The sequence below is a fragment of the Aotus nancymaae genome, unplaced genomic scaffold (genome assembly GCF_030222135.1).
Source record: "Aotus nancymaae isolate 86718 unplaced genomic scaffold, 86718_ANA_hifiasm-v0.15.2.pri h1tg000033l, whole genome shotgun sequence".
In the NCBI taxonomy this organism is placed as follows: Eukaryota; Metazoa; Chordata; class Mammalia; order Primates; family Aotidae; genus Aotus; species Aotus nancymaae.
In genome coordinates, this window is record NW_026988447.1 from 47,112,110 (window position 1) to 47,128,779 (window position 16,670).

Here is a 16,670-nt window from a genome sequence, read left to right on the forward strand (position 1 = left end):
GTAAGTAAACTTACAGACTTCTCATAGCTGTAGGTAGAAACTCTCAGTAAGTAAAAGGTATTTGTTGAAGTCACCATGATCTTTTCAAATTTAGGACCAATGCACTGTTCCTTTTTGATTCTTCATGCTACCAGCCCTTTGAATTGTAAAGCCATTTTCCCAAAGCTGGTTGTCTTTCTACTATCAACTTTTTCCTCTACAATCTCTTTAAATGACAGCTTTAGTGAATGTAATGTTAATACAATATGTAAAACATAGTTTAATTAATTTTTGTTTGTTTATTAGCTTTGAGTTAAGGAAATCTCTGTCCAAAGAGTTATATCCAAACTAGTTTTGTATTAATGAGTACCAGATTTCCACACACAATGTGGAATAAATGCTTTGAGAGGACATTGAATGTGTCTGTAGTTCCAGGCATGTTTCAGTGCCAAGATTTATTCAGCGAATAAAATGCTTATCCTCACTGGTGGAGCTCTATGTGCTTTGGAAGTGTTTCCATCTCAAACATGTAACAGGTTGTGATAAGACCATGGAAACTTTTAATACCACTTCTCTCCATTCCCTCTCCCTCCTCTTAGTGGGACAGACAAGTTCCTCAGTGCCAAATCTACAAACTTACAATGTCCCTATTGAACTCAAAGTGTACTCATATCATACATAATACTTCTTTTGTTCACCCACCTAAACTATTCATTATAATGAAAAAAAAAGCCTAACAGAATAAGTGGATAGAAGATAGATAGAATACTCGCTTGAGAAACTAGTCAAACATACAAATTTAGAAATACTGCTCATTCGTTTGGATACCACATATTCAAGTTATACCTACATTTATTTGTGCTTTAGTTTCATACTGGAAATTTTCAAATGTGTATTTGTCAGATCTTCTTTGACGCATCTTAAATAGCCTGGCACCACGGTTACTAAGATGGGATAATTCTTCCAACATGATATCTCTGGGGATGCTGACCTTTTTGCCAAGGTCCATACCATCAACATCTGTAAAACAATATTCATATGCATAAAAATCCCAAGGTAAGCATTTTTAATGCTATTCTAAATTTCATAATTCTAAAATTCCACCAATTTGTAACTGCATGATCATAAACATGTTACTTATTTTCTCTAAACCTCAGTTCCCTCATCTCTAAAGTAGAGCTAATAATACTAATACCTATTGCAAAGCATTAATATGAGAATGAAATAAAAATGCTTCATGTAAAGCATGAGCATGTAGTCTGGTACCTGGCACATAGAGTGAATAGAAGTTAGCTGTAATTACTGTTAGTGCAATTTAGTCTTTCCATACAGAATGAGTTTTCAAATAGCATTGCTTCATAGTTTTATTCATAAAATCTGTTTTTCTCTCCACATTTTTATGTGTCAGCTTTAGCTATCTTCCTACTGAAATGCCTGCCCTCCCACTCCACCCCACCCCATTTCCCAGACTCTGTCAAAATACTATTTATTCTGCAACTGGCACTGAGGAGCCTACATAAAGTAGACAGATGATAAGTACTGAATGAACTGTTTCCCCAATCCAGCTTAATTAATTGCCATTTATGTTAATTTCTTACCTAAAATCTTTATTCATAATTACTCATTCATTCTCTGTATTCCCATAACACTGCATCACATATATTTGATTCTGCTTTATTTGTTTTATGGTTTGCATTTTCTTTAGGTTTGAGTCTCTGTGTCTCTCATACCTTAAAATTACACACATTCAGTAAATCAGTGTTATTTTCTATTTCTGTTACTAAACAGTTTTTCCAAAATCCAAAAGAGATGAAACCCCTCCACTTGCTTCTTCAATCAGTGATATATTTCTGTAATACCCACAGAGTCCTTTTGTCACTGTTGACTACCATTAAATGCATAGGAAGAAAAATCAGGCCATTAGGAAAATAAATATTTTGATTGATTGGGGCAACATTCTTTGACAACATGACCTATTAACGATAACAGTTAAGCTTATGGGAGTATTTAGAATAAAACAACACAATTACTTGTTAAATTTCCTCCCCACTTTTCTTTTGAAAGAAAAATTACTTTACCTGTGTTGTTATTACATGGAGAGAAGTCAGCTAATTATAAAAGTCATAATGTCAAGACTTCTGCTTTTGGGAAAATGAAGTAGATGTATTTTTTCCTATACAGCTATTAAGTGCAACTACACATGTCAGACATTATAAATTTAAAAAAATTAGAAGACTCTGAAAGTGGAAAGAAATAGGCAGATGAGCTAGGGACCCCAGGACCCAAGGAACAACATGGTGGTACTACTCTGGGTTTTCTTTTAGCTCCTAAATTTCAGACTGAAGCTAAAGATGATGGCAACCCAAAATACCAAGAGGTGCAGGCAAACAAAGTACCAACAAAAGGCTGTTCTCTCCAGCTAAAGGACCGGGAAAGGAGCTGCCTCTGCAAGACAGAAAATGTTTAGACAGTAGCCGCTCTACTTTAGCTAAGCGCCACAGAAAACACTTTGACCTCATTCTCACCCACATTAAGATCTTGAGGGGAACCCAGAATTTCACCCTGTGAGGCTGTAACAAAGTTCTCCAATACTCCCACTAGGGTGGTGTCAGAGAGACTGAGTGGGAAGTTGGGACTTTCAATCCTGTTGGCCAGTAACTAGCTCCTTGTCCCTCATGCAGTCTTAGTGAAGACTATGTGGGTGTCTGAACTCCTGTCTTCTCCCCGCAATAACAAAGAGGCTCCCCTCAAGTTTCAGTGGAGCCAAATAGGGAACCTAGACTTCTATATTCATCTGGCAGTAATGAATTGGCACACCCCTTTCTCTGCTAGAGCGGTGTCAGATAAGAACAGATGAAAAAGAAGGTTTAAATAAGAGCAAGCATCGCAGAACGTAACGTGAAAATGTCCAGGCTTAAATTTGAAAATCACTCACCATACAATGAACTAGGAAAATACCAAACTGAATGAAAAAAAAAATCAAACGCCAACACTGGGATGACTGAGATATTAAAATTATCTGATGAAGATTTTAAAGCACCCATAATTTAAAACAGTGCTTCAGAAAGCAGTTAGGAGACTGCTTGAAACAAATTCTTTACATGGAAAGCTTTTTTGGCCGAGACTCCATCAGTAGCAGCAAAAAACAAAACAAAAAAACATGTCAGTAGAGAAATAAAAGATGTAAAGAACCAAATAAAAATTTTATAACTGAAAATACAATAATCTGAGTGAAAAGCTCAATGAATGGGCTCAATAGCAGAATGGAGGGGGCAAAGGAAAAAAATCAGTTAACTACTAGAATAATAGAAGTTCCCCAATGAGAGCAACACAGAGAAAGATAAACTTGAAAACAAATGAACAAAGTATTCTTAGGGATTCGTGGGACTATAATAAAAGATATAGTATTCATGTCACTGAAGTTCCAGAAGGAGAGGAAAAAGAAGGGGAAGCTGGAAATACTCAAAGAGATCATGGCTGAAAAACGTTCAAAAGTTGACAAGAGATATAAACTTACAGATTCAAGAAGTTAAGAGAACTCTAAACATAATAAACCCAAATAACTCACAACAAGACTTATGATTAAGCTTCTGAAAACTAAAGACGAAGAAAAAAATATTGAAAGCCATCAGAGAAGAACAACTTACTGATAAGAGGAAAATAAACAGAATAATAGTGGATTTCTCATCAGAAACTGTGGAGGCCAAAAGGGAGTTGTATAGTATTTTTCTACGTGCTGTAAGAAAAGAATTGTCAACCCAGAATCCCATACTCAGTGAAAAATATCCTGCAAGGAATAAAGGGGAACTTGAGACATTCTCAAATGAACGAAAACTAAGAGAATTTGTTGTTTGAAAGCCTACCCTAAAAGAACGGCTAAATGAAGTTTTTTAAACAGAAAGGAAACAATAAAAGAGGGAAGCCTGGAACATCAGTGATAAAGAAGGTATATAGTAAGCAGAAATATAGATATATACAATAGGCTTCCCTTCTCTTGAGCTTTCTAATTCATATGTTATTGTGGAAGTCAAAATTATAACATTGACTGATGTAAATGTATGTAAAAGCAATACTTAAGACAATTACTTTATAAACAGGAGAGGATAAAAAGACATCGAAGTAGATAATTTTTGTTGTTGTTGTTTGGGGTATTTTTAGACGGAGTCTTACTCTGTCACTCAGGCTGGAGTGCAGAGGCATGACCCCGGCTCACTGCAAGCTTTGCCTCCCATGTCCAAGTGATTCTCCTGCCTCAGTCTCCTGAGTAGCTGGGACTGCAGGCACTTGCCACCACCATGCTCAGCTAATTCTGGTATTTTTAGTAGAGATGGGGTTTCTCCATGTTGGCCAGGCTGGTCTCAAACTCCTAATGTCAAGTGACCACCGACCTTGGCCTCCCAAAGTGCTGGGATTACAGGCGTGAACCACTGTGCCTGGCCAAAAGTAGATAAATTTTGTATACTTCACTTTCACTGGTGAAGTAGCAACATCAATAGACTATGATAAGTTATGCCTAGATAATGCACATATAATGTATATATAATGTTATGCGTATATAATGCAATACTTAGAGCAATTCCTGAAATCTATGTGAACAGATACATTTGAAAACACTATACCAAAATGAAACTCTGAACTAATCCCCAGGAAGAAAGAAAAAAGAAAACAGGAATGTAAAACAGAGATGACAAAAGGAAAACTAAAAATAAAATTATATCCTTAAGCTCTAATACATTAATAAATTAAGTGTAAATAATCTAAATACACCAGTTGATGTCAGATTGGATTAAAAGCAAACCAACTATGATTTGTTGAACTGCGCTGCCTACAAGAAACTCACAGCCTATAATAACTCTATAAGCAAGTTGAAAGTAACAGAATGGAAAAATACATATCAATCACAAAAGCCAAAGGAAAGCAGGAGTGGCTATACTAATATCAGATAAAATAGACTTCAGAGCAACAAAAATTACCAGAGACAGAGAACGACATTATTTAATGATTAAAGTGTCAATCCACAAAGGTTACCTAGAAATCTATATTCACTAAAAAGAGAGCTACAAAATAAAGTAAAAAATGTAAAACTAAAAGGAGAAATAGACAAATTCACAATTATAGTTGGAAACTTCAGTCTCCCCATCTCAACAGATGATAGAACAAGGCAGAAGAGCAGTAAGAGTATAAATTTCTACAATATTAGCAACCATTAGGACTTGACATTTATATTTTATTCAATAACAATAGAACACACATTTCTTTCAAGTGCCCATGGAATATATATCAAGATAAATCATATCCTAGGCTATAAAATAAATCTCAACAAATTAAAATGATCAAATTATTCAGAGTACTAGCACTGATCACAAGAGAACCGAACTAGAAATTAGTAATAGAACAATAACAGGAGAATCGCCAAACATTTGGAAACTACTCAACATACTTCTAAATAATTAGTGGGACAAAAAAGAAGTCTCAAAGAAAATGAAAAATTCAGTGAATTAAATGAATATGAAAATACAGCATATCAAAATTTATGGGACACAGCTAATGCAGTGCTGAGAGGAATATTTATAGCACTAAATGCACAGTTAAAAAAGAGAAAGGTATCGAATCAATAAACTGTCTACCCCTCAAAAATGTAAAAAAAGAACAAAATAAACCCAAAGCAAGAAGAAGAAAAGAAATAATAAAGATAAGAGCAGAAACCAATGAAATAAAAAACAGAAAAACAATAGAGAAGATCAATGAAGTATAGAGCTGGTTTTCAAAAGATCAGTAAAATTGATAAATCACTAGTAAGATTAACATAGAAAAGACAGAGAAGATACAAATTAATAATATTAGGAAGAAAATAAGAGATATAATTACAGACACTGCAGATAGCAAACAGATAATAAGAATATTAATACTACAAACAATTCTACATATAAATTCACATAAACTAGAGAACTTAGAAAAAATTGACCAGTTCCTTGAAAAGCACAAATAACCTCAGTTCATCCAACATGAAATAAGTACTTGATTAATTATGTAACTATTCAGGCAATTGAATTTATAATCTAAAACTCTAGCCCCCCAAAAGCCTTCGGATGTAAATGATTTTACTGGAGAATTCTAGCAAACATTTAAAGAACAATTATAACCAATGCTACATAATCTCTGCCCCAAAATAGAAGAGAGAACACTTCCTAGTTCATTTTATTAAGGTAATAATACTCTGATACCAAAGCCAGAGAAAGACAACACACACAGGCCAGGCAGGGTGGCTCATGCCTGTAATCCCAGCACTTTGGGAGGCCGAGGCAGGTGGATTGCTTGAGCTCAAGAATTTGAGAACTTGAGCTTGAGCAGGCTTGAGCAACATGGTGAAACCACGTCTCTACCAAAAAAAAAAAAAAAATTAGCTGGGCATGGTGGTGCGTTCCTGTGGTCCCAGCTACTTGGGAGGCTGAAGTGGAAAGATCAGTTGAGCCTGGGAGGTGGTTGTAGAGAGCTGAGATCAGGCCACTGCACTCCAACCTGGGTGACAGAGTGAGACCATATCTCAAAAAAAATAAAAACAAAAATAAAAAATAAAAACAACACACACACACACACACACAGAGAGAAAAAGTTACAAAATGATATCCCACATACACATAGAAGCAAAATCCTTAATATGTTGTTAGAAAATATAATTAAGCAATATATAAAAAGTATTTTATATTATGAGCCAGTGGGGTTTAATCCAGGGAGGCAAGGCTGTTTCACTATTCAAAGATCAATCAATGTAATTGTTAACAGGCGGAGGAAGAAAAATCACATTACTATGTCTTTGAGATCTAGTGCTAGGCAAAGATTCACCATGTTAACAGGCTAAGGAAGAAAAATCACATTAGCATATCTTTGGGACCTAGGGCTAGGCAAAGAGTTACTAAACTTAACACCAAGATCACAATCCATAAAAGGAATAATTGGTAAACTGGACATCATCGAAATTAAAAACTTTTGCTCTGAGACAGACCCTGCTAAGAGGATGAAAAGACAAGCTACAGAGTGGGAAACAATATTTTCAAAACATATAACCTTGAAAACAGTCTAGCATAAATAAAGAACTATCAAAATTCACTGATGAAAAAGCAAACAATCCAATTAGAATATGGGGCAAAACATGAAGAGACATTTCAACTGAAGAAGACATACAGATGGAAAATAAGCCTGTGAAGAGATGGTAAACATCATCAGTCACTAGGGAAAGGCAAATTAAAAGCACAGTGATATATCACCATACACCTATCAGAATGTCTATAATAAAAAATGATGACAGCACCATTTGCGGGTGAGGAGGTAGAGAAACCGGGTCACTTGTACATTGCTGCTGAAGATGTAAAATGGTGCAGATACTCTAGAAAACAATTTAATAAATTCTGTTATAAACTGAACATAGAACTACCCAGCAATACTGGACATTTTTCACGGTGAAATGAAAATTCGTGTACTTGCAAAATTATATACAAGAATGTTCATAGCATCTTCCTTCCTGATAATAAAAAACTGAAAACAACCCAGATGATGTATTTCAGTGGATAAACTATTAAAAACATGTGGTCCATCCACAGCATGGTATTCAGCAAAAAAAAGGAACAAATTATTGAGAACACCTGGGTGAATCTCTAGAGCATTACACTGAATGAAACAGCCACTCCCAAAAGGCTATATGCTATATGACTCCATGTATATATCATTCTTGAAATTAAAGAAAAATTATAGAAATGGGGAGCAGATTAGTGATTGGTCAGCATTTAAGGAGAGATGGGGCCAAAGGAGAAGTGGGTATGGTTATGAAAGGGCAACATGAGGGACCCTTATGGCAATGGAAATGTGGAAATGTGATGTCTTGACTGCATCCTGGCTGTGATATTGTCCTATAGTTTTGCCAGTTGTTGCCACTGGGGAAGGGCACATGGGATAGCCCTGTATTATATCTTAACAACTGCATGTGAAAATACGGTTATCTTTAAAATATTCTCAAAATAAAAAATTTAATTAAGAGCTATCAAGCCATGAAAAAAACATGGTCTCCTTAAATGCATATTTTTTTTTTTTTTTTTTTTTTTGAGACGAAGTTTTGCTCTTGTTGCCCAGGCTGGAGTGCAATGGCGCGATCTCGGCTCATCGCAACCTCCGCCTCCTGGGTTCAGGCAATTCTCCTGCCTCAGCCTCCTGAGTAGCTGGGATTACAGGCACGCGCCACCATGCCCAGCTAATTTTTTGTATTTTTTTTTTTTTTTTAGTAGAGATGGGGTTTCACCATGTTGACCAGGATGGTCTCGATCTCTGGACCTCGTGATCCACCCGCCTCGGCCTCCCTAAGTGCTGGGATTACAGGCGTGAGCCACCGCGCCCAGCCTAAATGCATATTTTTAAGTAAAAGAAACCAGTCTGAAAAATCTACTTACTGTATGACTCCAGCTGTTTGACATTCTGGAGAAGATAAAACTAGAAGGCAGGAAAAAGATCAGTAGCTGCCAGGGACTTGGAGAAAGGTGGAGAGGAAGGGATGAGTAAGTGGAGCACACGGGATTTTTAGGGCTGTGAAACTATCCTGTGTGACACTGTCATGGCAGATATAAGACATTGCATTTGAGAAAACCCATAGAACTGCATAATACAAAGAGCGAATCCTAATGTAAACTATGGACTTTGGTTATTGCTATGGTTTAAATGTCTGTCCCTTCCAAAGCGCATGCTGAAATTTAATTGCCGTTGTAACAGTGTTAAGAGCTTGGACCTTTAAAAGGTAATTAAGCCACGAGTCCTCCACCCTCATGGGTGGGATTTGTGACCTTATAAAAGGATGAATTCAGCCCCTTTTTCTCTCTCGTCCTCTGCCATGTGAGGACTCAGCAAAAAGCCCCTCCCTAGATGCTGGCCCCTTGATATTGGATTACCTGGCCTCTGGAACCATGAACCAATTTCTGTTCATTGTAAACTACCCAGTCTTAGGTATTCTGTTATACCAGCACAAAATGGACTGCAACAGTTATCAATATTAGTTCATCAGTTGTAACAAATACACACTGATGCAAGATGCTATTAATAGAGGACACAGCAGCAGGGAAGAAGTTTATACAAGAACTCATTGTACTTTCTCCTTCACTTTCCTGCAAACCTAAAACTGCTCTACAAAATAAAGTCTATTATTAAAAATGTTTTAAAAATTTTATACCTCTTCCTAATACAATGCAGAACAGCTCTACCTGGCTCTCTGGTATACCCAAACAAAACAAAACAAAATGCTGTGCTTTGCAGTCTCCAGGAATGATAGAAATAGCCTATGGAAGAGGCAGAAGAAGAACAGAGCAGAGTACATGAAGTATTTTACAACTATTTCCTGGGACTTACTCATCATCTTTGCTGAGTTCTATAGGGAATATTCACCCTTGTTTATTTGAAAGTGTTTGGACCATGGAAGGATGAGCAAGTTTATTTTTTAGTGTGTCTATGAATATCCCTCAACATACTAGACTGTGTGATGAGGGTGAGATATTTCAACTTTTTGATTCTGGATTCAAAATAGCACGTACCATTTAGACTATAAAAGACAGAAGAGACATTATGCTCTTGAGGTTATTTATAGCCATTGTATCTGTATGGTGAAAATATGTAATGTTCTACTGCTGCACATCTCTTTCTAACTCTGCATTTAGTGCTTTAGTGGTGGTAGCTTGCATTTGGCCATGGTGGGAGCATTTATATTACAGAAACTGGTGAAATCTACAAATCGAAACATCCCTACTGCTGCCTCACTTGAGAACCAATTGTTAAATATATAATAGCATACTAACGGACACATCAGTGTCAGGAATATTTTGCATAAACATATAAAACACATAAACAAGATTCTCCAAGGTTTTCTTCCCTTCTAATGATTAAATTTATGATGTCGCTGGAGCAAGGGTTTCAGAACCATTTGTGAGTTAAGGAATCTAACTCATGATCACTCTCATCACTTAAACTTTCAGAGTCAAGAACTCTGTCAGCTGAGCACACAGATTCCAAGTTCAGCTCTTCCCTGCCCTTCACTGCAAACCCTTGTACAGGGTCTTAATGGTGTGTTTAATCTTGATGCTTGATAAATGACACGTTTAATTCAGGATACATATCCTTGCCTTCATGGCTTAGAAGGTTGTCTTTGTGGCATTAGATCATCTATTCAAAACAAGGCCTGGCGTGGTGACTCACGCCTGTAATCCCAGCACTTTGGGAGGCCAAGGCAGTCGGATCACCTGAGGTCAGGAGTGCAAGACCAGCCCAGCCAACTTAGCAAAATCCCATGTCTACTAAAAAAAAAAAATACAGAAATTAGCCGGGCGTGGCTGTGGGCACCTGTAATTCTAGCTACTTGGGAGGCTGAGGCAGGAGAATCACTTGAACCCAAGAGGCAGAGGTTGCAGTGAGCTGAGTTTGGACACTGCTGTACTCCAGCCTGGGTGACAGAGAGAGACTCCATCTCGAAAGAAAGAAAAAGAAAGAAAGGAAGGAAGGAAGGAAGGGAGGGAGGGAGGGAGAGAGAGAGAGAGAAAGAAAGAAAGAAAAAGAAAGAAAGAAAGAAAGAGAAAGAAAGAAAGAAAGGAAAGAAAGAAAGAAATATGATATTGCTAGGTGTACTCTCCTATTGGTGTCATTTATACTGATCCAGAACTTCAGTTAGAAGAGTTAATCTAATCCATAGTTTGCAAAGACACTCAGAAATAATTGTAGTAAGACAAAAGACCTTTTAAAACTCTTCTACCATGATTGACCGGCGACTGCAATTCTGATAGAGTGGGTGAAACCACTGGAAGGGAGCTAGCTGAAGCTTATTTGCTTTAGGGTGGGCGTATTGATTATCTGCATTTGCACAGAACTCTTCCTCCTGTCCCTAGACAGTTGGCCTATGTAATTGAATAATAGTCCATAAAATATGTTCTTGTATAAAGTAACATATACGTACATATTATAGATAACACATAAGAGTCCAGACTGTGATTTTGGATAATGCCTTAAAACTCCAGTTGATAAAAACTTCTGTGATAATTATCTTTACATAAAAAAGTTGATTTTGAATATCATCTGTGATTTTTTTTAATTTCATATGTTTGTCTTGATTTGAGTTCTAAGGCTATTTTATAAAGTTTTCAAAAATTTGTCATTAATAAAAATGTTATTTAAGGACTGTATAAATCTACAAACATTCAAAAATGAGATTACCAATGTATTGAATTATATAAACAGAATAATCTAGCACTGTTTACAGGATGTATATCTAAAACGTATTTGCATGAGAAAGGTTTCAAAGAAAGCTAGGATGATGGAATAATATAGCTAGAATTGAACTCTGCAATTTCAACTTAGGTGTAAAATACAATTTAGCCTAGTTCTCTTGTACTAGTTTTCTGGAGTGCCTTCTTAGAGGTTAGATGCTCAGAAAACTTACGAATTCACAAGATATGACTGTACACCAGTTTTCAAAATAAAACATACAAATCTTTCTAGCTCTTATTTTTCCTGGGGTTATGAGAATGCTAATGTAAAAGACAAACAAAAGAAAATTACCAAACTTGTACACTAAACCATTAAGTTCTTTTTCTACAAACTTTTATATTTGATAGGAGGTATTATAGGCCTTTTTGGCATCTCACTTTATATTGAAGATTTGATTATTTACAGTTTAAGATATGCTCCTACAAGAAAAGTAAAAGCAGTCTTCATGTCATCTTTCATCTGAAATTCTAGATTTTGTACTTTTTCAGAGTCCTTCCAATTCATGTCAATATTATCATTTCCTCTGTTACTGATGGAGAAACTCAAACACACTGATGTTTGGCTTCTGCACATAACTCAGTAAATGAGAATCATGGCATTTTACAATTAGATGTATCAGCAAATCCAGACTTCCTCATTTTCTGATGTAAAATCTGATGTCTAGTCTGGAACCCAGGACCCCTGGTACCACATTAAAACAGCACTCTATTTAGAACTTGGGCTTCCTGTTTTCAGACCACAAAGCTAAGCTCTCTTCCTGAAGTTACAAAAACAGTCTGCCCAGTTCTCTTCTGTGTGCTGAGGAAAGCTGTTGCCCAATCATGAGAAGAAAAAAACAAAAAAAAAAAACATACTAAAAAAGCCCTCCTGGAACCCAGGTGAGAGAACAGTAGGGTGACTGAAGCTTACTAATGAGGCACTGTGGTCTTCTCTATTTATGAAGCTCTTATTCTAAACTGTCAGCAATATCCGTGCATAAAGTCAGGGAACATCATTCCTAAACAGATGCTAGTTTCTTTAGAGTGCCTCTCCTTATTTCATTCTGATTGCCCCACCTCGTTATCAGTTATATTACTTCCTATCCTTTTATCCTTTCCTACCTCTCTCCCTTCAGTCTTCAAGTTTCACGTGAAGCATCCCTAACATGAAGGCTACCTACTTTTAGATTTACCTTCCTAATTATCAGTCTTCAAGTTTCATATGAGTCACTGAACAAGAGAAAAATATGATTAATACTAGAAAATATGTATAGATTTAGGGGTAAATTGCACAGGGCTCATGGGTAGGGACTAATAGAGGCCATCCTTTCTCATCTCCACAACTAATTCATGCACAGATAATGGCAAAGTATGTTTTGTCTTTTACAATAGCACTTTTTAGATGGTAACAACTGTGGCTGAGATGTGTTTGTACAAAGCACAGAGGTTTGTATTACAACGGTAACCAAGACAGCTTTACCATTAGTTCTGCTTACTGCCAAGGTGATGATGATGGTAATCAGAACTATGATATGGTAATGAGGAAGGTAAATCTAAAAGAGGCAGTCTTCGTGTTTGGGATGCTTTGTAGTAGTCATTTGTTGGGAGTATGGTATATTTGCTTCTGGTATATAATTTGAAACCAAATCACAATGGATCCAAAATGAGCAACAGTTTGGGGGTGTGATTAGTAGAGGCTTGGAGTTATCCACCTCTCACTCATTCTATGCAGTTAGCATTATAATCTATATGAAGAGAATTTTTCAGTAATTCTTTGAGATTACTTCTCCTTCTGAGGAAATAAGGCCTTTAAAGTAAAACTCTCCATTCCTGGTTCTTATATTTCTCTACTGATTTATCTTAAAGACTCACTGACTGCAGCCTTTTTCCCCTACATGAATGGGATTGAATTTCACCTAATGTTAAGAGGACAACAACTGGTTTGGCCAACTCATTGTCACATTTTATACTCCTCCAAGCTAAATGTTTTTAGAAAGTGATAATAAAAATTAGATGACTTATGATGCTGAAAAAAAATTCTGATGCACAAGGGGAGAGGAGGGAAGATAAGAGAAGGAGGTTTGGACTGGAGCATCCTTTTTCATTTGTCTTTATAAAGAATAATACAGTCAAAATTTAATTTATTTAGTCTTACAATTAAGATCGAAGCAGTTGCATGCTCTATCTTAAATTATCCAGATTTTTACTGCTGCAATATGTTTGAAAGTTTGGAGGATCATTCCCAAAAAAGTTTCTTTAAAATCCATGTCTTATTTCTGCATCCTTAGAAAAAATTAAACTCCCCTGGCTCCGGATCTCTAAACATCATGCTGTACACAAATAGTAAAGTTCCATATAAAATGTCAGAGGAAATAAGAGAAGAAAAATATTTGCGGTGTTTCATAGTACTGAAGTTATTTCATCTGGGTTGAGCTTGGAAAGAGTCTGATTATCCCCACGTTATCTGAAATTCTTGACATTCAAATAAAGACAGAGCATGTGACTCCCCTTAAGGGGATTGGAACTCATCCAGTGACATGGGAGGCAGGGCTTCAGCTGACTTTAGATGACCAGTATTTACTGGTGGTGAGATAGTAGTTTTGAGTGTTTTCCCCGTCTTGATATATAGTCAATATATATATCAAATATTTTTTCATAAAAGCAATAGTTATGTTTGTAAAAATGAAAAATAAAACTTCTTACTCTTATAGATCTATGTCAGAGCTAACAGAGTAGACTCAAACACATGACTTAGTCTGGGAATACATTAAATGCACTGATTGGTTTATGATTAGGATGCCATTAGAAAATAATAACATCAAAAGTCTATTTTAAGATAAACAATTTTGTCTCAAACTCCAGTGATAATCTGATTTTTGCCTTATTGATCAGGAAAGCTATAAAATAATTTCAAGTAAACTACCTGAAGCAGGAAATACAAAGATGCATGACATTTTAAAAGAGGCACGAATTTTGGAACTTTGGATTGGTACGAATTCAGTTCTGGTATCTGATTCAGAATTATTTTCATTGTATTCCAAGATAATTTGACATTATAGTAAAATATGAGAACCAAGCTGAATCCACTACAGGAGTTTTGTATTGCAGAAAATAGAAAACAACTTAACAGGACCTCTTAGTTATGACTACATTGTGTGGGGAGCATCTAAAAGTCTTTGTCTGGTTCTGTTCAGCTTGCTTTACGGAAGGAGAAATACGAAAACATTACGCTCAATACTGTTCCCAGGTCTCAAGCTTCTAGGTCTCAATATTGTAATGGGGAAAGGCTGCATTCCTCATCAACAGAGGGGAAATAAGGAGGAATTCTGAAAATTCCACAAATATATCTGGAATGGCTCAAATCCACCCCTAAAAGGACCTGAATATTTTTTAACTTTTAAAATTGATGCTATCCTTTGTTCAAAAACAAAAGTTGGATTTCCTTTATAAGAATCGAAATGTAAGTTATAAAGCATTGCTTTCTCAAGTTATTTACTAGAATTTAAAGAAGAGGGTGAAATATTACCTTACATGTAATAAATATCAAAAACTTTTTGAGTCATAAGCTTTGAGACCACAATAACTTTATATTTTCTCAGAAGTTACAAATCAAAGTAGACTCCACACACAAAATATGTTAGTAAATCAATTGCCAAATATGAAGGGTTAAACAAATAAGCAATAGAGTTAAACAATAAGCAATAAATACAAATTCCAACTTAATAGCTTTATAAAAAAGATGATAGAACTTATTTTGAGTGATTTGTATGATGTAAAGTAAAAAAAAAAAATCAAGCTAAACCGTGTGGAATGGACAATGAAGACAACATTCCATGAGACTTGTCCAGAAAAAAAAAAGGAATTGAGAGTGATCTTAACTTATAATGTGGAAGACAAGCCAAGCAGAATGTACATCAGCTGTCAGATTGCTTCATGCCTTTTAGAGCAGTTGTTCCTCTGAAAATAGCTTCCAAATGAGAAAGGATGACTACAAAAGGATTAGTCCATAGGCTTTCCTACACCCCCTAGAGCTCCAGGTTGTTATGGCAGAACAGCAAGAATTTAAAGGAAGTAAATTATGGAATATTAAACAACATCAGGAAGGAGCCACATTTATGCTGAGCCATATTAATGCTACGAAGGATTTTTATTGATACCGTTTCCATGGACTTCCTTCATGATGGCTGTTGCTTGCTGTTTCCTCTGCTTCACCATAGTATTATGTGATAGCATGGTTTTTTTGTTCCCTGTTAAAAACAAAGGGACGTTATTGAAGCAATGTGAAGAACTCATTTGTAGTGTCTCATAATCACTGTTTTGAAAGACAGCATCTTTGTTCTTTATTAAAAAGTTATTATCGCTTGCTACTGAAAGACTTCAATATGCATTCCTTATCTGGTGACAGGGCATGTTATTCATTGACAGGCAATGTCACAGTGAACAGAGACCCAGTCTTATTTGGACATTAATACAATGATCATCAGGCAATGAGAAACAATGAAATTTCTGGCCTCCTTTCCTCTCCCTCTCTTTTCTCCACAGTATTTTAATCTATCATTGTCTCCTCACTAGCCTTAATTTGTACCAGCATCACACTCCATCAATTCCAGCAAACTGTAAGAATGAAGAAAACATCAGATTAAACCAGAATTCTTTGGTGGTAGCATTTTTATATCTTCAACAGCTGCCCTTTAGAGCAGAGAGCGCCCATTTATGAGTCATAACTCTGGATCTCCTTGGACAACGGACTAATAAAACAGTCTAGGAAACAGCATACTCACCTTGCTGATAGATTGTGCTTTTCAGTGGGGATGAATCCCAGTTTGTGGAGGAAGATTCTGGAGATGGACTATGGATGGCACTTGGGCCTGATGGTTTTTATCCTTGAACCTGGGACAGCATGGTCCCTACTCCAACTCAAACTGGGAACTGAGCTTTTCTGAAGAGACTGGCATTCAGCTGACATCAACTGACTATATATAGCACCAAATACTTTAGCTACTCATATCTTCCTGGCGAAAGGGAGGAACAGGGAAAGATTAGGTTCTCTCCATTGTGTTTCTAGTTTGTGAGATGGTTAAATGAAATCTTTGTTAGACATGCAGAAAGTTTAAAGTGAGCACTTTCTGTTCGAACAGATAGTAGCCAAAAGGGACTTAAACACTATTAAAGATCTAGCTCTTATGTTACATCTTAATTGAGGTGACAACAGACACATACATGAATTAGAATAGAATGATAGATTATTCATAATGAAAATGAACAATATAGACAATATTATCTATGTAGATTCAAGAAGAAAGAAAGCAAAGTGGGGGGATCAATAGAGCCAGTTCTTAAGCTGTAGCGAGAACTCATGCTAGGTTCAGAAAAGTGGGTAGTATTTGAATAGTGAACTCAGGAAACATTTTGAAATGGACTATGAGA

General features: G+C 36.1%; 1 protein-coding gene across 2 annotated transcripts in view; it reads right to left on the reverse strand.

Annotated features, from left to right (window-relative positions):
- The window catches only part of MYOZ2 (myozenin 2), a 48,095-nt gene extending 31,897 nt beyond the window's left edge, over nucleotides 1–16,198 (reverse strand). Inside the window, exons 1-4 of one of the 2 annotated variants that reach the window (XM_012473045.3) lie at nucleotides 16,025–16,198; nucleotides 15,755–15,857; nucleotides 15,401–15,490; nucleotides 830–999 (exon numbers count right to left, since the gene is read on the reverse strand). In XM_012473045.3, coding sequence (XP_012328468.1) covers nucleotides 830–999; nucleotides 15,401–15,476 — 246 coding nt within the window. In that variant the 5' untranslated portion in view covers nucleotides 15,477–15,490; nucleotides 15,755–15,857; nucleotides 16,025–16,198. The remainder of the gene's footprint in view (nucleotides 1–829; nucleotides 1,000–15,400; nucleotides 15,491–15,754; nucleotides 15,858–16,024) is intronic. The other variant, XM_012473044.3, reaches the window with a different exon arrangement.
- Between the last annotated feature and the right edge of the window lie 472 nt (nucleotides 16,199–16,670).